The sequence below is a fragment of the Malaclemys terrapin genome, chromosome 4 (assembly GCF_027887155.1).
Source record: "Malaclemys terrapin pileata isolate rMalTer1 chromosome 4, rMalTer1.hap1, whole genome shotgun sequence".
Classification (NCBI taxonomy): Eukaryota; Metazoa; Chordata; order Testudines; family Emydidae; genus Malaclemys; species Malaclemys terrapin.
In genome coordinates this window covers 43009841-43033735 of record NC_071508.1, presented here as the reverse complement: position 1 = coordinate 43033735, position 23895 = coordinate 43009841, and the positions used below count along the sequence as shown (strand labels likewise).

Genomic DNA, 23895 nt, shown 5'->3' with positions numbered 1-23895 from the left:
AGTGGCCTACCCTGAAGGAAGAGTGAGACTACTTGGGGTCTGGCACACGGAAGGGGTTCCTCCAAAGCTGGGGGTGTAGCACTGATCCTGTGAATCCGTGACAGTTCCCCATCCTCTACAGTGAAAACTAAGCAGGCTTTCAGCATGTTCTTTAGTCTTACCTTACCTCAAAGGGACATTTGGATAAGATCCAAGAATTATGCCTTATTTCGCATTGGATCCAGTGAGTGGTTCCATGAACTCAGAAAGAATTTTTTGAGATACATTGTCTGCAATTCTACCCAGGGGATACCAAGGCATAGCACAAGCAATTCTAGCCACTAGAAAGAATTGGCAATTGATGAATGCTGCTGGGAAACCATTCATGCAATAAATTTTTGGCTCACTGCAAATCTTAACCATTGCGGTAAAATTATGGCCAAAGCCATGCCTATTTTGACCCTTAGATGAGTGATTCTCTGTGCTGGGCTCTAAATAGTCATCTTGATTTTGAACAGCTATTGGGTTTGAATCATTTCTAGCATCTGAGGAGTTATGAGTGGGGTCTCTTTCTCTAGACAAAGCACTGATGGATTGTCTTAAGAAAACACTATTTTCAAACAAAGATGCAAAACATACACATTCGAAAGCTTAGAAATTCAAAGTTAAGAGCCCACTTTTAAAATAAACATTCTAAAATACAGAATTCCAGTTCTCCAGACCTTCTAGGAGACCTCAAGCAAAACATGGAAGACAAGACTTCTTCATATTTAAAAACAACAAAAAGTGGGGCGGGATTGTTCAATTTTCTCAGGCTTTTTTTAGACAGCATAAAGAAGCAAAAAAGAGAAAAACCCCTATTGGAACCAAGGTTTACTCTAGAACAGCTGACACAATGTTAAACACATCTTGTTCCTGTCCATTTTGACTTTCAAATTCACATTTATCATCATGCCAGTTAACAGGATTCCTTAAGGCTGTATTCTAACAGCCTAATTTGCTAGTGAACACAAGCCCTACAAGGGTTAACATCATAATCCTCCTGAGTGTGAGTTTTTTCTCTATCTTAGGCTCCTCAACCATATTAGTTTGACTTTGTGGGTAGTAGACCAATTTAATCAAATTAATTTCTAAAATTAGCAAGATCTTCAAGATTGAAGATGCAGACTCTAAATCCCCAGAAACCCTCAAAAGAAATCCCCTTCAAATGAAAAATTTAAGGATCAATATTTTTCTATTCCTAAATATTTAAAAGATATTAATTTAGAGTGACTGCCTACAAGTTGGAAGAATATTTGTAAGCTCTGCCTCCTCATTATACAAATCTCTTAAGGAAAAAAAGGTCAAAATTTTATTTCTAAGGTGGACTCAGAAATGTCTTCCCATACCAAAAAGATGGCAACCTTGTGGAAGGGGTAATTTTATCTAAGGATCCTATATAATATAAATATCTTTCAAAATAGACCATGACAACTTCTTTTTAGCTTTATGTGCTGCTGTGGCTTGGTCATCTCTACAACTTGACTCTCCTGGATGCAAACTATTAAGATACTCTCAAATTAAAATCTAAGGATAATAGAATCACGTATGAAAAACTTCAAAACATGTATAAGACTCTTCCTTATTTATGTTGCTTTTTGCATCCTCACAAGATTCACATCTCATGCCCTTCTTCTCTCTTACACAGTGGCCAGAGGGAACATGTGGTTCCAGTCCTGAGATCAGAATGTCATCTCTAGAACCCATTCAAATCCAGGCCTCTTTTGTCAGAAGTTTTTGGGGGAAGCTTTAGCTACAGCTGCGGGGAAAAAAAAGTTTCAGATCTTAGCATGTTCCCTATGTTCAAAGAGATAAGGGACAGTCACTTTTACTTCAAGGTTAAGAATTTTAAGGGCTTTGGCAAAAATCACAAACAACTCTTTAGCTCCTTTCATTCCCTCAGAACGAAATGGACAAAAGCTTCCCTTATAAAACATTTGGTATCCATCTATGTTATATTAAATGAAATATTTGTTTTAGTTACATTGTCACTGTATCACTCACTATGGGTTCTAAAGACAAAGGTCAGTAAAGAGTAGTATTTTTTTAAGTTTGCTCTTGCCCTAAATATACTTTGGCTTCAATGACATTCAGGCGGAGGCTTTTGTTTTAGCTCACATTAACTTGTTTGAATCCAAAGCAGAGCTCATAACTAATAGCACCAGTTATATTTGGAGTGTTTTGATAATTTTTTTGTTGCTGTCCACCACATTCAATTTATAACTTCTGTTTTATTATTTTTGGGAGTCTTCCTCGATTGTTTACAAATGTTAGCACTTCATTTTTCCCAGTCCTCCTCCGTATTTTTGTTTTCAAGAATTTGATAAGCTCAAAAAATAGCAAGAGTGATGAAATACAGTATGTCTCAATTTCTGTACTATGTGCAAGATTATTTAAATCTCAAAATATACATACTTTCAAAACTGTTGGAAAAATTGACATACCAATGTTTTTCATGGAAGCCACAGAGAGGATAGGATCTGTTGTGCTAAGAATGGTTCCAAACAACATGCTAACATGCCAGTTCCAGTTATACTTATTGATTTTATAAGTGAACCATCCAATTAAAGTACAATTCAGCAAAAGGCCAGGAACTGAAAGTAGCAATATCTGTGAAGACAATTCATAAATGTATTATTAGATTTTAAAATATTCATAGATCCTATTGTATCACAAGATTATTCATTTTACATTCCCAGACAAAAACTATGTTAAATTGGATTTAAGGTTTAGTGCATATAAGTAATTTAAGGGTACAAATATTATTGAGATATTATAATTATCCCATAAATAAGCATTACAAACCCTAGGAAATTCAGAGTTAAGGTTAAATTAATAGAAACCCAAACATGTTAAGAAATTAAAATAAACAGTTTTTAAGGCATGTGAACAACCTTAATTCCTCTTTGTGCAGCCACCCTGCAATAACGATACAATCACAAGTGGATAATATCACTGCTTGTAGTGCTGGATTAAATTTAACTGATTTTTTTAAAACAGATTTTTTTTTTAATTCATGGCATCACTACAGGACAGAGTTACGGTTGGATGGGTGGCTGAATTGTGAATTGTTTTTGTTATTCTGGCCACTTCAATGGTATCACCAATCCCCTGCTTATTCTTTTAACAGTTCAAAGAGGTTTCCCATCAAGTAAATTGTTAATGGGGGCTGTTTTAACTATCCTTTAGTCACCTATAGTAGTTTTAAAAAAATATTGTAAAGCTGGAAGTTTTAATTTCTTTACCAGACTTGCAAGCACAACTGCACTGGGATTTGAAGCAATAATCTGCATGTCAATATGAAGAACCCCCAATTTCCTAGTGCTATGGCAGGAGTTTACCAAAACAACTAGTCTCTCTAACAAATTACCAATATTCAGCCTACAATCTGATGTATTTAAGTGGCACTTCCTATACCCAGTCTGGTACCTTCCCCACAACATCCCTCAGACCCTGAACTGTGCACTAGAACCCAGGTGGTGTCTTCCCCTTCACCCTGCCATGTAGGTTTGAGAGAAAAGTGCAAAGGGGACAGCCAGAGACTCCAGCTAGTAGGGGCAGAATCAGTGACTGCACCCCTTTAGTTTTTTGAAGAACTTTCTACAGTTTTGACTGAACTTTTTTTTTTGCCCTGTGCTATTGTTCCAGCCCTCCTCCTCCTCCACCACCACCATCACCACCACAACCTCTTCACCTCAGCATCACTCCTCTAACCCTCTTCTCCCCTGTTCCCCTTACCCTCTTCCCTTCCTTGAGAGTATCCTTCCTTCTAACTAAACTCAGCAAAAGAAAAAAATAATAGAACTAACATGATGTTTTCTGCCATCACATTGTTCTCTCTGCTTGTGTGTTATACCCTTTCCCCACCCTTCATCTGTCTTGTCTATTTAGATTGTAAGCTCTTCAGAGCAGGAACCATATTTTTGTTCTGTGTTAGTACAGCATCTAGCACAACATGGTCCAGGTCCATGACTAAAGCAACTAAATGGTACAGTACTATAAACAAACTTTTAGGCTCTTTTAGAACTTGCAGACTTCCATTAGAAGATACATGTGCTTCTCAGGAGATGGCATATTGGGTTCTGTCATGTATAATGCCAATTTGGTCTGTGCATGCTTTCAGCTACTGAAAATTGAAAGGGCATTAAAATAATTTCCCAAACACCACCAAACTGCAGGAATCAAAGTGGGTTTTTTTTTCCCATCAGGGGCTGGATAACAGTTTCTTTGTTCAGATTTCATTTTGTTTTCTCTAATTTAAACATTTCTGTACAATTTCTTCAGCCAGGTTCTAACTGGCAGCTTTCACAGAAGAGTTTATATCTGAACTGAAAAAGCAAATATTGAAGTGCTGATATACATACTGATCACTTTGGGGAACATAGTCAATCTTTATCTACATAATAATTACATTAAAAAACCTTATGTTATAAGAATATTAAGATTGCACTCAAGAGTTAGGAAACGCCAAAATTAAAGTTACTCATGCAATCCTAATTCAGCTCCCTTGTGCATACGTATTACAATACAGTCTTTATTTACCAGCTCTAGTGTCCACAATTCAAAAAACACCATCAAGCAGCCTCCAGGTACAGATGACAACCAGCTTAGTATTTACCATTCTAGGTGAGTCATAAAGCAGGTGGCAATTGTCATATACTTCATATACTTAGGAAGCATCATTGACAGTGCTGGAGGATGCTTAAAAGATGTGGATACTTGCAAAGCAGCAGCTATTGTCATATTTCAGGCCTTTCTGTGGACTCTGTGGGGAAGTCTGGAGCCCAAGCAGTGGATCTACAGAATCATGGCTATACCAACTCTGTTGTGTGGCAGCAAAATGTGAGCACTAAGGAAGGCTATAGAACACTAAATTGACATTTTTGATTCTTGTCTTCATCAGCTATTTCATACTAAATGGCAGTTCAAGATCAGAAATGAGGATATTCAAAGCTGAACCCAGCAACCATATCCATCAGCACTGATTCAGTTTCGGCCGCTTTCTTGGCATAGACACATTATTAGGATGGAAGACCAAAGTGTTTACACCAAGGAAATGCAGCTACACCACCAGCAATCAAGTGGCAGTGAAAAAGGTTCGATGTCATGCTAAGATTGCCAGCAATGGACATAAACTGAATATCAAGCATGACCACCTTAAGGACCTAGCTAGAGATCCATGTGGGTAGTGTGCTATGTGCAAGAAGGCTAAGTCCCCCTAGGATCTGCCATGATGATTACAGTGTGTCAAGAAGCATGTTGATAAATTGTAAAGGGTTCTGAGAAGAGCCACAAAAATGATTAATGGGTTGGAAAACATATCTTACAATGATAGACTCAAGGATCTCAATCTATTTAACTTGGCAAAGAGAAGGTCACGGGATGACTTGATTTCAGGGGGAAAAAATATTTGATAATGGGGGGAGGGATAGCTCAGTGGTTTGAGCATTGGCCTGCTAAACCCAGCATTGTGAGTTCAGTCCTTGAGGGGGCCACTTAGGGATCTGGGGCAAAATCAGTACTTGGTCCTGCTAGTGAAGGCAGGGGGCTGGACTCAATGACCTTTCAGGGTCCCTTCCAGTTCTAGGAGATAGGTATATCTCCATATATTATTATTATAAACTAGCAAAGAAAGGCATAACATGATACAAAGGCTGGAAGTTGAAGCTAGACAAATTGAGACTGGAAATAAGGTGTAAACTTTTAACAGTGAGGGTAATTAATGATTGGAACAATTTACCAAAGGTTGTGGTGGATTCTCTATCACTGGACATTTTTAACTCAAGAATGGATTTTTTTAAAGATGTGCTCTAGTTCAAACAGGAATTATTTCAGATAAGTTCTGTGGCCTGTATTATACAGGAGGACAGACTAGATGATCATAGTGGTCCCTTCTGGCCTTCAGATGTATGAATCTATGATTACATCCAATATTTTCTGTAAGATTCTACCTCATACAATACACAGGACGGACAGTTGTTCACTGAATGGGGAGCTAGTCAATATTTCTTTTTTATCCTCATCATTCAGTGTGTAATGCCATATATTGTTTGCTGCACACCATCCAAACCCTGCATTGAATATAATTATTAATTTCCTCATTGGCTTTTCTACAGTGGTGTCATCATAGTATCTTAACATTTTACAAATGTTAATGAACCTATCTTCACAAAACCCATGAGATAAGGTGAATATTATCCCTATTTTACACATGGGGAAACTCAGAGACAGAGATTAAAAACAAAACTGTCAAAAATGTCAGCTAATTTTGGGTGCCCAATGAGATGCCTAGAGCTTTATTTTTTTCAGTGTACTTAGAATTTTATAGCACTTATATCTTCAGAGCAGAGCTTCCATTGACCTCACTGGCGAGTTCTCAGCACTTCAGCAAATCAGACCCCTGTGTCTCATGCTGGGTACTCAGAAAATGATGAACACACCATGGACATCTATGAAAGTTTCGGTTTAAGTGATTTGCACTGCATCACAAAGAAGCTCTGGGGCATAGGCAGGGACAGAGTCCAGTTCTCCAGTGTGGCATTCAACTGTCTTAACCATGAGGCAATCCCTTCTCTTCCTGCAGTTCCCTTCCTCATTCATCACACACTTTCCAACCTCTGCAACAAATGAGGCAGGAATCCTACACACAAGATCTCCATTCACCTAACATCCCGAATGAGTTCCCAAAGCACAGTCCATCAGGTGCACTAAATGAGGTAGGGATCCTGCAGAAAATATACTGTGAGATCATGTAACTAAAGACTGTACTAATGCATAAACAAGAGGGCCAATTAAGGTTGCATGAGCACACTTAATTCTATCATTTCCTAACTTTGCATACTGGTCTTTGCAATCTTAATATTCTTTTAAAAATCTTGGATGCAATTTCCTTTTTAAAAACCCATAAAACTGAAAAGAACAAAAATTCTATTCTGTGGAACCATAATGATCCCCAATGCGGTCTTCAGCAGGATTGGGTTGATCTCTAGAGCCACAGCGTAGTCCTCTGTCACTTGAGTTATTGTAGTAACTGGTAGTAGTATAAGACTTTTCCATGTGAACCTGCCACTAGAGGGGAGTGAGACACACTTGACCCAAAGGGTTTCACAACTATTTACTAGAAAGCAAAGGAATGTTGAGACTCAAGAATAATATGTTAAAATCTAAATTCTGTCGGGGAACGTAGTAACTAGTAGTTACAGACTCTTCTGCCTCTGTCCCCCACAAGCCTTTCCATGGCCCCCTCTGTCCTATCCCCCACCACCTCAGTTCCTGCCCCTCTCTGGCATGGTCCATTTTCCCCCAGCTTAATTGCTACCTCTGTCCCCACTCATTGCGCCTATCGCCCTTATCCTTTGCTTCTTCCCCTCTCCTCCACTCCTTCACCGCATCTCTTTCCCTTATCACTTGTTCATATCTCCCCACATCATCTGTCCCTTGCTGTCCTGCTCCTGCTGCTATTCCCCTCCCTCCATGCTCCTAAATCCACCCCTGAGCTCCTGTGTGTCTCTGCCCTGCATATCTCACCCCCTCCACCTACACTCCTCCTCCTTTTGCATTCAAGTCTGTCTGTTTCCTCCTCCTCACTGACTAGGTGCCAGCACCAGGAGCACTGAGAGCACGGGAAAGACAGTCTGCCTGCTCTCTGACCACATACCCAATGCCAAGCAGCATCCAGCAGCCAAGAGGAGCAGTTTCAGGGAAAGTCCTGCTCATCCTTTCCAACCTTGAGATAGTGCATGCACAATCCGGTCAGCATATAGGAGTTGCAAGGGGACAGAGCATGCTCAGTGCAGACTGACTCTTTGGAGAATTTAGCTGTCAAACTCTAACTAGACTCCACTGAGCATGTGCCCAATTTGGGCAAATTTTCACAGACAAAGTAAAAGGCACAACTCTGACACCAGGGCAACCCTGCCCCAATGACAAATTTCAAGTATCTTGTTCCACAGCAGAGAGGTGCTAAGTTTTTCAATGAAAGAGTTGTAAGAATTATTATTTTACATGGGCAAAACGTGTTTTTCCATAACCTTGTTCTTGGAAACAGCTTTATAATTTTAGCTGAAACTTGCCAGAAACGTTCCGTCTCATGCAGACCTTTAGCATGGAAATTTTCATCCCAAACAGTTTAAGTTTGTCAAAGTTATAAGCAACTGAAACACAATCTTATAATGGAAAATGCATGCAACCTTAACTACAGGTATCACTTTCTGAGCCATCTAGGTTATGTTTATTATTTTTATATATTTAGGAGCAACCAACTAATCCTCATCCATTTATTTTTTTTCATCGGTAGAAGCCCTACTCCCTGTTCAGCTAGTTTTATCTATCAGCAGCAGGCAGTGCCAGCCAAATCAGCATCTTTTGAACAACTGGTTTAATAGAGCAGCTGTCGAAGGAATACTGGAACTGCAGCATAGAAAGGAGCACCTGCGCCCCCTCTCAAGATTGAGGAGCCATTCTGGATGTTGAGGGATGGGGGCATGCTAAAGAAGAAACTCTTCATGCTCAAAGATAGTAGCATTAGCTGGAGGTGCTGAAAGGAGCACTCACTCCACAAAAATTTGTGGCAGCCTGGGTAACCATGGGACAAATCTCCTCCCTGAAGAGATTGAGTGGACATCTGACAGGGTGGTGAAGGAGAAAACAAGGTTTGGCAGAAGTCTCCTGAGGAGTATACTGGGTCTTTTACAGTGAAGTTGCCTCTAAGCTCTCTGTTGAGCAGATCTTTTCTAATACTCTCCCTCACAGACCTTAAGATCAGCACTGGAAAGTCAGAGCAATTGAGGGCTGTGACCCACCCCAGTTCTCTCTCCCCAAGACCTCTCTTTTCTTCACTCCAGGTTGAGATAGGCACACTCCCAACTCACAGATGAGGTGGCACTACATTTAAAAGGTTAAAAGGTTTCTAAATTCTTATTGCCCCAATTAAGCTTTTCCTTTTCTTTTTAAAATTTATAATGTATACCAAACCATTGCAACCACTTTACAGCCACAAAGAAAAACAAGGACACAATTACCTCTTATCTTTTCCATATAATAATGAACTCTAATAGGAAGTTTCTGAAATCACATCTTACCTGCCAAAATGATTTCCGAAATGTATAAAAATCCATTTCAAAAGCAGCAGTAAATATTATAACAGATGTGAACATATGAAGAAACAGGATCGGATCAATCTCTGCAATGTATTCTGTCAAAATAGTAAACTGACAATACAAAAGAAGGTAAAGTACACTTATTAAGTGATTTCTGGAAAAAAATAATATATATTATGGAATTGGGGGGGAAATTAAAAGGTTTTTTCTATCTGTAAATCTGCAAGGATATTAAGTAATCATCATTCTGGACCAACTGGTTTCTCTTTGCTGTTCAAACTGTCAAGACAATATGATCAATCACCGACTTCTAAATATTTGTCATTCTCCTCTCACCAAACTGCACTGCCTCTTTTAACAATTTGGACCAATGGGCTCCAAGTAACAGTGCGCACAGGTTCCCCAGCTGGGGAGGAAAAGGCAATTACAAAATGACAATGCTCAGCACCCACCTGTTAAGGCTGTGTCCCCACTTTGAACTTTAGGGTACAAATGTAGGGGCCTGCATGAAAACTTTTAAGCTTAACTACCAGCTTAGCGCTGGTCCGCTGCCACCATCCCAATTGGATTCCCTCCCTGGGAAGCCTTGAGAAACCTTTCACCAATTCCCTGGTGAATACAGATCCAAACCCCTTGGATCTTAAAACAAGGAGAAATTAACCATTCCCCTCCTTCCTCCCATCAACTCCTGGTGAATACAGTTCCAACCCCCCTGGGATCTAAAACAAGGAGAAATTAACCATTCCCCCTCCTTCCTCCCACCAACTCCTGGTGAATATAGATCCAACCCCCTTGGATCTAAAAACAAGGAAAAATCAATCAGGTTCTTAAAAAGAAGGCTTTTAATTAAAGAAAAAGGTAAAAATCATCTCTGTAAAATCAGTATGGAAATTAACCTTACAGGGTAATCAAACTTAAAGAGCTCAGAGGACTCCCCTCTAGTCTTAGGTTCAAAGTACAGCAAACAAAGATAAACACTCCAGTAAAATGTACATTTACAAGTTGAGAAAACAAAGGAAAACTAACACGCCTTGCCTGGCTATTTACTTACAAGTTTGAAATAGGAGAGACTTGTTTAGAAAGATGTGGAGAACCTGGATTGATGTCTGGTCCATCTCAGTCCCGAGAGCGAACGCCCTCCCAAAACAAAGAACACAAACAAAAGCCCCCCCGCCCCAAGATTTGAAAGTATCTTGTCCCCTTATTGGTCCTTTAGGTTAGATGCCAGCCAGGTTACCTGAGCTTCTTAACCCTTTACAGGGAAAAGGATTTTGGAGTCTCTGGCCAGGAGGGATTTTATAGTACTGTACACAGGACAGCTGTTACCCTTCCCTTTATAGTTATGACACCACCTAAGGCAAAGCATCTGTGAAACGGACAGTAAAAGTCAGTAGTGCCTTGTAACAAATATATGTAGACTGCCAGATGACGGCCTTGCACAACTCTTTCACAGAAGGCCTTTCCCTCTAAACCTAGGAACCTAGTATGAAAGATACCTGGGGAGAAAACATTGCAGTTTTATATACAGAAATAAATGACGGTTACTAGAGTTCTTTGAGATGGACTCTGCATATTCACATTCTTGGGATGCACCAACCAGTGCAGCTTGGATGGTGGAACCTGCTGATACAGTGTCCATTAGAGCCCACATGCACCCCTCCTTCTCCTTCCCTCATCATTCAAGCACATTCTGAGGAGGAGGCTATAAAAGGGGGCATGGTGCCACCTGCTACCTCAGTTCCTGCCACTGCTAATATAGAGTACAAAATTGATTAAAACTCAGCAGAAAAGGGGAAGGCAGACTGGGAATATGAATATGCAGAGTCTACCTCAAACAAATCCACCTACATGCAAGTAACTTTCATTTCTCCTTCAAGTGTCCTCTGCATATTTTTATTCTTGGGATCGTTTGGCAAGCAGTAAATAAAAAGGTAGAGGGACACGGGGTCCTCCTAATTAAAGATTGACCCACTTGGTCCACAATCATTGACTTTGTACAAGGTGGCACACCATCCCTTCAGATTGTCATCTGTGGCAATTTATCTACTGCAGGTTGGTCAAGGGAATGCACATTCCTGAATAGGTTGTCAGAGTCCTCCTCCTACTGTAATAACTCTTTAATTGCTAGGGATAGATGGCTGGGATGTGAAAGAGAATGGAATGGTTGCTCCCACCGAGTGACGAATAAGTGAAAAATTAGCCAATCACAAGAGAATTACCCAGTGTAGAGAGATTGTCTCATGGTGGAGAAATGATTTAGTGGCCCAACGTGCCCCCATCAGCACCTGCTTTTGGCATGATCCCTAGCCTCTGGCAGCTGGTAAACCTTACAGAAGCCTAAAGGCTGTTCTAAGTTACATTGGAGAACTAGAGTAGTACACCATAGGCCCAAGTTCAAGGAAGCACAAAGGGCATCTTTCCATCCCACATCCACCCCTGAGCTACACACCCCTCAGTTTTAGCAAAGAATCTATGCGAGTATCCGGATCCCTCCCTATTTCTGTGATTATCTGAGCCATATACTTTGGGAACAGAAATGTCTTTTCCTGAATCTGCCCAAACAAGTACTCCCATCCTTCTGTCAATCCTTGTTCTAGTATCCCCTGCAGGGTCCAGGGAGCTCAGTAGGGGATTACTAAAGTCTTGTGGTTCTAGATATTTGCTTCATTAACGAATCCTTTATCAGAACTGAAATGTCTGATGAAGTATGCCTCCTCTGAGGAGAAAGAGGATATAAGAGGAGGAAGAGAAGATGGTTTAACCTTCCTCTCAGAGACCATGGACCTTTTAAAGCTTTTCCTCTCAATCTTAACCTACATTAGAGTGTGTGGATGGAGAAACAGACAGGGCCGGCTCCAGGGTTTTGGCCGCCCCAAGCAGCCAAAAAAAAAAAAGCCGTGATCGCGATCTGCGGCGGCAATTCGGCGGGAGGTCCTTTGCTCCCAGCGGGAAGAGGGGTTGAAATGCTGTGGTATTCCACAGTGTCAGGTTGGCCTCTGTGATGAGTGGAGGAGCTGGAGCATTCAGTCCAGTAAGGCGAACTTGCAGACAAGTAAGGGGCTCTCTTTAAAGTGCTGCCAACTCTAGAGGAGCACAAACGCCAAAAGTGGGATCACTGGTGCACAGTGTGGAGGATTTTTCAAAATATGCCACCTATCCTGAGAAGTAAAGGGGGAGGTTGAATTCCTAATGTTGACAAAGGTGGTGGTCTCACCACTGGAAGCCTGAGATGAAGGGGAGACAGAACCTCCTGGTTTGTGACGGCTACCATGGGTCTTGCTGTTAGAAACTCTTCTGCCTGCCCTGTGAGAAAGAACTTCCAAGACTGCTCCAACTGTTTGCAAGGGAGAGCAAGAAGAGGATTCAGAATGATGACAATATGAGCCTGCTGCTAAGGAAATTTGTGTTTAGCGATGCCTGTCGCATTTTCTGCCTAACCAACTAGCTGATTGCTCAACGAAGAGCCACAGGAGTCAAGGCTCAAAAAGGATCTTCTGCCTGGAGTCAAGGCAGAAAACAAAATGAGAAAAGCACAGGAGAGAGTCTGCAGAAACTGAAGCTGGGCAGGGAGAAAATACCTTGGAAGCTAATGAGTGGCCACGCTGTTTAACTGCAGTGAGAAATCGATTAGAACAGAATGTTGTATAATTTTTCAAGATTTCTAATTATAAACATAAGTAATTACACTAAAATTATAATTATGAAAGAAGCATCATTATCTTTTAGGTCTAAAATTTGACTTAAAAGTGTTAAAGCACAGTAGGTAATGGCCTATTGACTCTAAATACCTAATTAAAAAAATCCACCATTCTATCACAACAAAATTTTAAAAATACTAACAAATCATTGCATTACTTATTCCTCATCATACAAGATTTTTGTTCTGTTGATGCATATGCAGAGATGCAGCAACAGTTTAGTGTGTTACTGTGGACTAAACATAAATTTAAGACAGAGCGATGGTTGGGTAATAAAACCCATCTCTACCACTAATTTGCTGTGTGGCAGAGTGAAATTATTTAAATCATCAATTTTAATCACAATTTAAATCAGCAAGCAGGAAACCTTGATTTAATCATTGATTTTAATCTTCTTCTGCATTTGTACTTTTTAGTTATTTTCCTAAAGAAAGGATAATTCTCATTAGTTGGTAACCATTAAAACATGTTGATGTGCAACTAAATATAACCTTTAAACTACATTTGGTGTTTCTTTTTACTAAACAGAAGGACACACTATATCTATACACATTTAAGCAATTATATAGCTTATCTTACATTTATTCACATTTCTTACTTACTAGATGATGATTCATTTTTTTACTTGTGATTTGTGTCAAGCTCTATTTGGAAATTTGAATTCAATTAAAAATGCACAAAAATGGCATTTTACAACATTTTTCGTAGTTAACTAAAACTACCCTACATGTGTGGGATACACAAGAAAAAATATTATCAAATCCTGTTCTAAATTTAAAACTAACTGATTTATTAAACAAAGTATTATCTGTAGGTAGTTAAATGAACTGAATATTTCTGGTCACCAATGTCCTTCAGAATTTTAGATATAGTAGATCTCATCCTTTTACATCTAGTTTTTATTCACAAGCTTTTCTACCTTTTTCTTCAGTTGGTTTCTTAACTTTAAATGAACTAGTCATTGAACTGAACTAGGTGAATAAACCCAAATGTTCTCTCTGCACCTACAGAAGAGGCTCAAAAACTGGTTCAGCACTTCAACAAACTCAGGTTACAAGCGCTTAGTTAGTAACTTCCACCAATTCAGTGGTTTGACTTTCTTTGAAACTTTAACAGCAAACATGTACTGCTTAATATTAATATTTTAATTTCATTTAAATGATTTAATTGATTTTTGTAAGTTTAGGCCTTAACATATGTTGTTATAATTTCAAAGAGGTTTACTTTAAAAAATAAACCAGTATTTAATTTTTAAAAAATCTAATTATATATATATATATATATATATATATAAAAAGAAAAAAGTAAAACCTTTTTTTTTTTTTTTTAAATAAAATCATTTTTATCCACTCCACTGTGTGGCCTCAAACTTGTCATAGCCTCACTGTTTTTCAGTTCCTCTCTCTGTAGTTACATATCAGCAGTACCTTGTAGAGCTGTTGGGAGGATTACTATATTTATGACATGAGGAAAAAGGTAAATCACTACACAAGTGCTTTATACGCAGCTTTCCAAATAGGGATTTCAAATTTTTTTTATTAGTAGGCTGATTTCTCTTTAGCACAAGTATGGAACACATGTTTTTAATAATAGTAAAGTCAACAACCGTCATTCTACCACACACCTCAAGAGTAATTTCTAGTAATCCAATTGTATCACCCCCAGTTTTATTTATAATTTAAAAAAAAAATATTGACTTATTCCTGTTTTACTTCAGTTTTCAGGTTGTGAGATAAGAAACAATTACACTCTTGTCACTTTATTCCACTGACATTTCTTCAGTAAACTATTCATGAATAGGCCCCCAAATGTGTAACAGTAAGCACATAATCTATTGTTTATGTGCAGTAATGAAAAGTGAGGTTTTACCAAAATGATTTTTTCCATAACAGGCAGTCCAGAAACTATACTTTGCAATTACAGTGCCTACCATCTGAGGATCTCAAAATGATTTATAAATATTCAGTATACTATAGAAGACCCTATGAACTAAGTAACTATTATCCTTATCCCACAAATGAGGAAATTGGGACAATTGTGGGCGAAAGCCAGATCTCGAAGCCTAGATTGGAACTTTAACCTCCAGACCAACAATTCTCAAATATTTTGATAGCATGAACTACTTCTTAATAGAAAGAGCGTTCTTGCAAACCCATCCCATTCACAATTATAAGGTCTACCTCCCCTCTCATTGACAATCTCATAGCATCCCTGTGCCAACTACAGAAATATCTTGTATGGAAAACTAGTATTAAGTATGTATTTTTAGCTGCCTCTGAATGTTGTTTAGTATCTGGAAACAAGGATAGCCATATAGGATAAGTTTCAGAGTAACAGCCGTGTTAGTCTGTATCCGCAAAAAGAAGAACAGGAGTACTTGTGGCACCTTAGAGACTAACAAATTTATTAGAGCATAAGCTTTCGTGGACTACAGCCCACTTCTTCGGATGCATATAGAATGGAACATATAATGAGGAGATATATATACACACATACAGAGAGCATAAACAGGTGGGAGTTGTCTTACCAACTCTGAGAGGCCAATTAATTAAGAGAAAAAAAACTTTTGAAGTGATAATCAAGCTAGCCGAGTACAGACAGTTTGATAAGAAGTGTGAGAATACTTACAAGGGGAGATAGAGTCAACGTTTGTAATGGCTCAGCCATTCCCAGTCCTTATTCAAACCGGAGTTGATTGTGTCTAGTTTGCATATCAATTCTAGCTCTGCAGTCTCTCTTTGGAGTCTGTTTTTGAAGTTTTTCTGTTGTAATATAGCCACCCGCAGGTCTGTCACTGAATGACCAGACAGGTTAAAGTGTTCTCCCACTGGTTTTTGAGTATTTTGATTCCTGATGTCAGATTTGTGTCTGTTCCTGATAGCTTGTAGTCCATCTTTGTGTGGAATATTGGTGTAGAGGGCTTCTACGTCCATAGTGGCCAGGATGGTGTTTTCTGGAAGATCACCGATGGATTGTAGTTTCCTCAGGAAGTCAGTGGTGTCTCGAAGATAGCTGGGAGTGCTGGTAGCGTAGGGTCTTAGGACAGAGTCTACATAACCAGACAAGCCTGATGTTAGGGACAAAGATGGACTACAAGCTATCAGGAACAGTATCCCTGATAATGTCACAGCTAACCTGGTGGCTGAACTTTGTGATTTTGTCCTCACCCACAACTATTTCACATTTGGGGACAATATATACCTTCAAGTCAGCGGCACTGCTATGGGTACCCGCATGGCCCCACAATATGCCAACATTTTTATGGCTGACTTAGAACAACGCTTCCTTAGCTCTCGTCCCCTAACGCCCCTACTCTACTTGCGCTACATTGATGACATCTTCATCATCTGGACCCATGGAAAAGAAGCCCTTGAGGAATTTCACCATGATTTCAATAATTTCCATCCCACCATCAACCTCAGCCTAGATCAATCCACACAAGCGGTCCATTTCCTGGATACTACTGTGCTAATAAGCGATGGTCACATCAATACCACCCTATACCGGAAACCTACTGACCGCTACACTTACCTACATGCCTCCAGCTTCCATCCAGGACACACCACACGATCCATTGTCTACAGCCAAGCTCTAAGATATAACCGCATTTGCTCCAATCCCTCGGATAGAGACAAGCACCTACAAGATCTCTATCAAGCATTCTTAAAACTACAATACCCACCTGCTGAAGTGAAAAAACAGATTGACAGAGCCAGACGAGTACCCAGAAGTCACCTCCTACAAGACAGGCCCAACAAAGAAAATAACAGAACACCACTAGCTGTCACCTTCAGCCCCCAACTAAAACCTCTCCAGCGCATCATCAGAGATCTACAACCTATCCTGAAAGATGATCCTTTACTCTCACAGATCTTGGGAGACAGACCTGTCCTCGCTTACAGACAACCCCCCAACCTAAAGCAAATACTCACCAGCAACCACACATCACTGAACAAAACCACTAACCCAGGAACCTATCCTTGTAACAAACCCCGATGCCAACTCTGTCCACATATCTATTCAAGTGACATCATCATAGGACCTAATCACATCAGCCATACCATCAGGGGCTCGTTCACCTGCACATCTACCAATGTGATATATGCCATCATGTGCCAGCAATGCCCCTCTGCCATGTACATTGGCCAAACCGGACAGTCTCTACGCAAAAGAATTAATGGACACAAATCTGACATCAGGAATCAAAATACTCAAAAACCAGTGGGAGAACACTTTAACCTGTCTGGTCATTCAGTGACAGACCTGCGGGTGGCTATATTACAACAGAAAAACTTCAAAAACAGACTCCAAAGAGAGACTGCAGAGCTAGAATTGATATGCAAACTAGACACAATCAACTCCGGTTTGAATAAGGACTGGGAATGGCTGAGCCATTACAAACGTTGACTCTATCTCCCCTTGTAAGTATTCTCACACTTCTTATCAAACTGTCTGTACTCGGCTAGCTTGATTATCACTTCAAAAGTTTTTTTTCTCTTAATTAATTGGCCTCTCAGAGTTGGTAAGACAACTCCCACCTGTTTATGCTCTCTGTATGTGTGTATATATATCTCCTCATTATATGTTCCATTCTATATGCATCCGAAGAAGTGGGCTGTAGTCCACGAAAGCTTATGCTCTAATAAATTTGTTAGTCTCTAAGGTGCCACAAGTACTCCTGTTCTTCTTTTTGCATATAGGATAGTGTTCTATGGTCCACCATTTGGGAACCCCTGCACTAAACTAAACTCCCTCACTATTTATAACCCTGTGGGGTGAAAAAAACCAACAAACCAAACAAACAATCCATGTGTTGCCTTATGGCCCACATTAATAACGGTTATAGTTACTAAATATACAGTACCTCCTTTACAAAGTAGCCCACTACTCCAAGGAGAACTCCAATCGAACAAAGAATTACATTAATAGGAAAGTTTGATTCCTTCAGAATGGTCCTCAACAGAGCTGGAAATAAAAAGAGATTATTATACATAAAAATAATATCATTGTATATAATTTCAAAATATGCATCTCTGCTCAGAAACAGCCCAGCAGATCTGACCTGAAATTCTCCTGTACCTGCTACTTGATTTTAGGTTTGCAAACAGGCTAATATAAGAGTTGTGGAAATTTACATTTAACATGCATAAACTCAATGTTCAACCAGTACTTATTTTCATATCCAGTGCACAACTGCATGCATGTTCCTAGTTCAAGGTCTTGGTCTGACTGGTAAGCACTAATCAGAATCGGTATTTCCCTTCGGCTCAAATGTACAAAGTGAGACAAGCATAACAAAAAGCACTCACTATGTCTGCCAATGATATTTTATATTTTCTTCCTTCCCCCTTCCATTTTCTATATCTCAAACGGATTACCTCAATACAACACCAAAATGTTTTATGGACATCTGAAAGTGTTTAACCAAATGGGGTTTTGAATAAACCGCAAAACAATCCAACGTGTGAATTCACTTTAGGGAAGGTATATAGTGAAAGCAGATTACGCAAATCCCATAACGGGGATCTGCAGAGGCAATTTCTGAAGAAGTGTTTCAGTTAACTAGGATAGTGTTATTCAGAATTTAATTGTGCAATAAAGCAAATTACTTGCTTCTTTTTCCTATTTTCAATATCAAGTCTAGTTGAAAATACACCAATGAAAATATACCAGTAAAAAGTCTAACTAACAAGAGCCATATTAGCACCTCCCCAAAAACATTTGCCAAAGTTACATGTAACCAAATTCCAAATAGCCTTGTACTGTAGCATCTGAACATATTATTATTAAGTTCATGTGCTGCATCCCTAACCTAACGTGGAGGACTAAAATCAAATAGCACAAGATACAAGTTAAGCATTATATGGTACTGCAACAACACAAAAAAGTTCCTCCAGACATCTTCAAAATGAGCATGGTAATATGGGTAAGAGTTCTATAGGTATCATGGGCACCTAATACCTTCTTGAGCCTCAATTAAGGGAAAAAAACCAACAGCATCCATCTAAAAATGCAGACAAAATGAGAGACCTGGCCAGCTACAGTCCACACAGAGTTGTGTGGAGAAAAAAACACCCCTTTTTGGTTGAATCATGCCTGCTTCTGCAGAAACTCTGGCCTTGATCCAGATATGATGGATATCCATCACAAATTTCTTTTCTGGTTATGGGAGGAGGACTATTTCTGCCTTGAAATTAAGCTTATTTACATTACACATCTCAAATCCACTTCATGGATTTTACAGAATTATTTCACCCTAAGTGATGTTTATCATTCATATAAGATATAAATATGAAAAGAAAAAAAAGTTAGTTATGTATTTTTGTGCCCAAGTAAATCCTGATAAAAATTAAACGGTTATTTTAAAACTGGACCTGAACTGTCAATTGTGTCTTCCGGTGTTACTTCCTTGAATCTGTGATTACTTTTAATTTTTACCATTTATTTTTAAAGAAACCAAATAAGGAGAAATTTAAAAAATCCTCATTTTAGCTTAAGAAGAGAAAATTAAAGTTCAAAGCCAACACAACTAGAAAATGGGAGGTTTTGCCTTTGCTTTCTAATGTGATTTTCTGCAAAGAAGGAGACCATTTATTCAAAATCTGGGCTGCTGTTCCTCACTACACTTTTGCAGGCAGCTTCACCCTTATAGTTTGTTAAGCTTCAGGTCCCCAGCAGGGGACTTATAAGAAGTCCTCTCTCTCAGCCACACTTAAATCAGAACTCTGAAATATGCCACTAGACTTCCAGACTTCCAAAGGTACTCTCCTTTGCAGAAAATCAATGAACAAAGTTAAACCAAAATCTCCCTTTGTAAGAGGAGCCCACCAGTCTGGATTCTGTGCTATAAGTGGTAGCACCCCAGGTACACCTTGGACAGGCTTACTAAGATAACAGAACTAGGGAGTGCCTTGGACCATGGTCCTGAGACCCTTCCTTCAAAGAGCCAAGTCTGCTGACATGTTGACATCACTTGCCATTTCACCGTCAAAGTAATAGACTGAATGCCAGGTTTTTGCATGGCAGATCACCTCCACAGAAGCTGATTTTTTCCACCAACAAAGTAGTGATGACTCTAAAGGAATTAGCCTTTATACCCATAAAATAAAAAGCACCTCAGACCATGCAGTCTTCCTTAACTTAAGTAACACTGGCACTTCCCTCCCCCATTCTTTGCGACCTGAAAAGCAAAAAGGGGAGCCTGATTAGCATAAATCCACCATGTCAGTGAACTTCATGAACTCTGAATGCTGGCATAAAGCCAAAAGTTAAAGTGATTACTAAAACTACTCTTGGCCTATAGTTAAGTGGAAGTATTTTAGATACAACATGTATGTGCAGGTAGAAGTCTTTTAGCTCTCTAGATGCAAGAAAGTCTCAAGGTTCTACCGCTTCTATAGTCTAGGTTGTCTCCATCATGAAATTCCTGTAGATCACAAAAGGAGACACAGCAGATCTCAGACAGACTGAAACCGCATGATCATTCTGGCACCAAAAGAGAACAGACTAGTATGTCTAGAATAGGCCATACAACTTCACTGTTTCCTTCTTCGCTGGCTGATAAGAGACATTAAACTGGATAAATCTGTAAGAACCAGAAATCAGAGAATGGAAGATCTTGAAGTATCCTTAGGGGAGATACCAGAAAGCAGTCAGTCAGGGCCAGCCTCAGGGGTGGGTGACATGGAGACTGCCCAGGGTGGTCATGAGGGTGCTGTCTGAGTGCTGCAAGCTGGCAGGCTTGGGCTGCAGGAGTGGGGTAAGTGCATGCGAACAGGGCTGCCCACCCGGCAGAAAGGTGCAGGCAGCAGGACTAGCCCCTGGGTCCCCCCTTCCCACAGGCAGAGTGGTCAGGAGTATATGGCTAAGGGAACCCCGGGGCTCAGAAACTCCTCCCTCTGCAGTCCTTCCTGTGGGCAATGGGGGGAAGGGGAGCCCAAGGAGCTTAGGGGGGCTGGAGTGTTGGAGGGGAATCCAGGGGCAATAGAGGGGAGCCCACGGGCACCAGGCACACCAAATACAAGTTTGCCCAGAATGCCATTTTTCCTAAGGCTGGCCCTGCAGTCAGTGGTCTTAGGGATCTGCATTCCATTGCTGCTGAAAAAAATAGACCCTGGCCTTTGCCCATCCCAGAGCTGGGGGTGGGAGAGCAAGTCTTGCTTCACTGGCATTCAAAACTCTTCTCTGCCAGTTTGGGTCTATTCCTTTATGCTCTTCCATGGTAAGACCTCTGTAACCTTGAAGCAATGATGGGTTAGATCAGCAAACCCTATACCTCAGACAAAAGAAATGGACAGCTAAGAACTTAATTTTCTCTCTTCCTCATATCACTAAGTATGTTGGTCCTGTAAAGGTGGAAAAGTCAACAGAAAAGCTGCGTAAAAAATAAGGAAACAGAATTCAAGGAGAAAAAGTTTAAAGAGCAGGACGATACCACAGCATAGAGTACCTTTCTATTCAATACCTCATCAGCAGAAGCTTGAAACGTTCAGCTTCTAGTGCTTTGTAAAGGTAAGTAAACTTGCAGATTTAAAATGATGATACAGAGGACTGCACTGACCATGAAGTAGCAGGAGATCAGGGAGAGTGTACCCAAAGTGTCCAGAGTACATTCTGTTTCTGAGATCTTTAAAAATCTTGTGATGTAGTTCCTAAGCCAATATATGATGGTGCCTCCTCTCTCATGAGTTTTTTTCATTCTTTATCTGGAATTACACTGGAACTGAGTTCTTCTGTATGGTTTAGTTCTTTTCAACTAAATATGCAGAGCTCATTTTACATCTAATTTGGGCTATTTTCTCTCTTCATGATGGTTACACATTAGGTAGAATGATGGACAGATTATGCCCTGTGGAATTCTGCATTACACTTTGGAGTAAATTCTGGTATAATGCTACTTTCTCAGGATGCACTATTGTTTCTCCACTGACAAGGCTGTTAGCTTGCATGTCTCAGGTAGGTCACAGCAATTAGGAAAACCACTTCAATTATTGTTTCTCTGTTGCCTTTTCATTAAAGAGGTTAACATAGCTCAAGCAGAACTGCATTTGGTTCCAGATTCAGGTTCCAATTCGTGGCTTGATTCCTGCTGTTTTTGGAACCTCTTCGTTATATAAAAATGTATGATCGATTTTTTTTTTTTTTTTTTTTTGCCAGGGGGGCTAGAAATGGATGATTGATGAGGGGATGTGACCAGGGAAACAACAAAAGAAAGAAAAGTGGTGCTTGTGGAAGTCAAGTGAGACACATAAAGGGAAGGAGATGAACAGAACGATGAGGAAGAAGAGTGCAGAGGGAAGCTGAGGTAGGAGGAGAGAGGTAACAAAAGGAGCTGAGAAGCCCAATGATATAACTTGTGCCTGAAGTTGAGCAGTGAAGGTCACAAGGAGAGGGCAAAAGGTTAGAGATAAAAGGTGAAACTAGTCAAAGTGAAAAGTTACAGCCTAGATGATGTCATAATGCAATTAGGTCTGATCCATTTCCAATAATTAACCACAGACTTCGCTGACACACATGCTGAGATGGACTGGTATCACACAGGCCAAGCAGGTGATTTTCTATTCCCAGAGGTCTGCAAGATTCACTTGGGTTGGGAGGAACAAGTCGTGCTACATTCATCCAATATGTGACTATACCTGCTTGCTATCATTTCAATATTAGGAGCCCTGAAGTGTCTTACCTCCCAGGGCACAGCTCACAAACACCAGCAGCACAACGAATGGCGGCTTCGTCCGTACGATATGGTATTGTCCATGGAACTCGGTCTCCACCGAGAAAAAGCTGCTGTTTATGGCGCTCATCCTGCCTGAGCCCCGTGTCACTCAATTCACCGGGGTCCCAGCCAGCACCCCCCACCCCCGAGTGGAGAGACGGGGCACCACGGCACTGGCCTAAGTCCTAGCTGGGCCTTCTCACTGCAAGGATGGATTCCCCACTTGCCCACTGCAAAGGCTCAGCGCAGGTCCTGGGAGCCCTTCTCCCACCCAGTCCTCAGAAGGAGGTGGCGAGGGGCCGTCCCAGGAGCCGGATCCCTCCGCGGGCAGCGCCCCGGCTCAACCTTTCCTGTTACCACAGGGTCCACCAGAGCCCTCTCTCAGTTAGTTTCAGGCCCGGCCTACTTTGGGTGTACTGAGCATGCTCACCCGAACTGAGCATGCCCAGTAACCTTCGTTGTAGCCACTGCCCTCTCTCTGTCCTTACTTCTACTTACGATTTGCTGCCTCCTCTTTGGGGGGGGTTAAAAGGATTAAGAGGAGCAAATCGCAGCGGGGGGGCTGTCAGGGTCTGAGCAGGGGGCAGAATTTTACTGGCCTGGGGGGTTCAAGCTACTGTAGCTAGCAGCAGAAGAGGGGCTGAAGGGGAAAAATCGGTGGTGGGGGGTGAGAGCCGGGATTAAGCCAGAGAGACGGGGCACCACAGCACTGGCCGGATCCCTCTGCCGGGCAGTACCCAGGCTCAACCTTTCCTGTTCCCACAGGGTCCACCAGAGCCCTCTCTCGGTTAGTTTCAGGCCTGGCCTCGCCCTCCCTTTCAGATGCTCAGCGTGGCCGTGTTCGCGCTAGGAAGCCGCTGCACCACCACCAGGCGCCACCTCCGCCTGCTGCAACGGTCGAGACCAACTGCCGCTGCTGCCGTTAGGTTTGAAAGTAGTCCGGCGCACGCCGCGTTCCATCTCTTTCGCCAGTCTGCGCGCGCGAACCCGTGGAATTAAAATGCGGCTGTTGAAGCAGCACCTGGTTGTGCGTGTCATCAGCGGCGCGGGCCCCGCGCACCAGGTTCACCTGCTCCCTCCCAGGCTGGGGGCAGGGGCTTCTACCCCGTATCCCAGCCCTGTAGCTGCTGCTCTCCCCCTTTAAGGAGAGAGCGGGGCTGGGGAGAGGAGAGGGGGCCAATATTAACTAGAGCCAGGGCTGGTGCAAGGAAGTTTCCCCCTTAGGGAAAACTTCCACCTTGCCCCCCCGAGCCCTGCGGCAGCTCCCCGCCCCCCCTCCACCCTGAGGCGCCCCCCCCCGCGGTAGCTCCCCCCCCCTGCCCCTGGGAGCTGTGTGGCAGCTCCCTCTCCCGCCCTGAGGCACCCCCCG

The 23895-nt window shown here is 41.3% G+C and overlaps 1 protein-coding gene across 1 annotated transcript in view; it reads right to left on the bottom strand.

The window, feature by feature from the left end:
• The window catches only part of LOC128836116 (sodium/hydrogen exchanger 10-like), a 161767-nt gene extending 139153 nt beyond the window's left edge, over positions 1-22614 (bottom strand). The window contains exons 1-4 of the mRNA XM_054026133.1: positions 22494-22614; positions 17679-17779; positions 9099-9227; positions 2463-2628 (exon numbers count right to left, since the gene is read on the bottom strand). Of these exons, the coding sequence (XP_053882108.1) occupies positions 2463-2628; positions 9099-9227; positions 17679-17779; positions 22494-22614 (517 nt within the window). The remainder of the gene's footprint in view (positions 1-2462; positions 2629-9098; positions 9228-17678; positions 17780-22493) is intronic.
• Positions 22615-23895: the final 1281 nt, after the last annotated feature.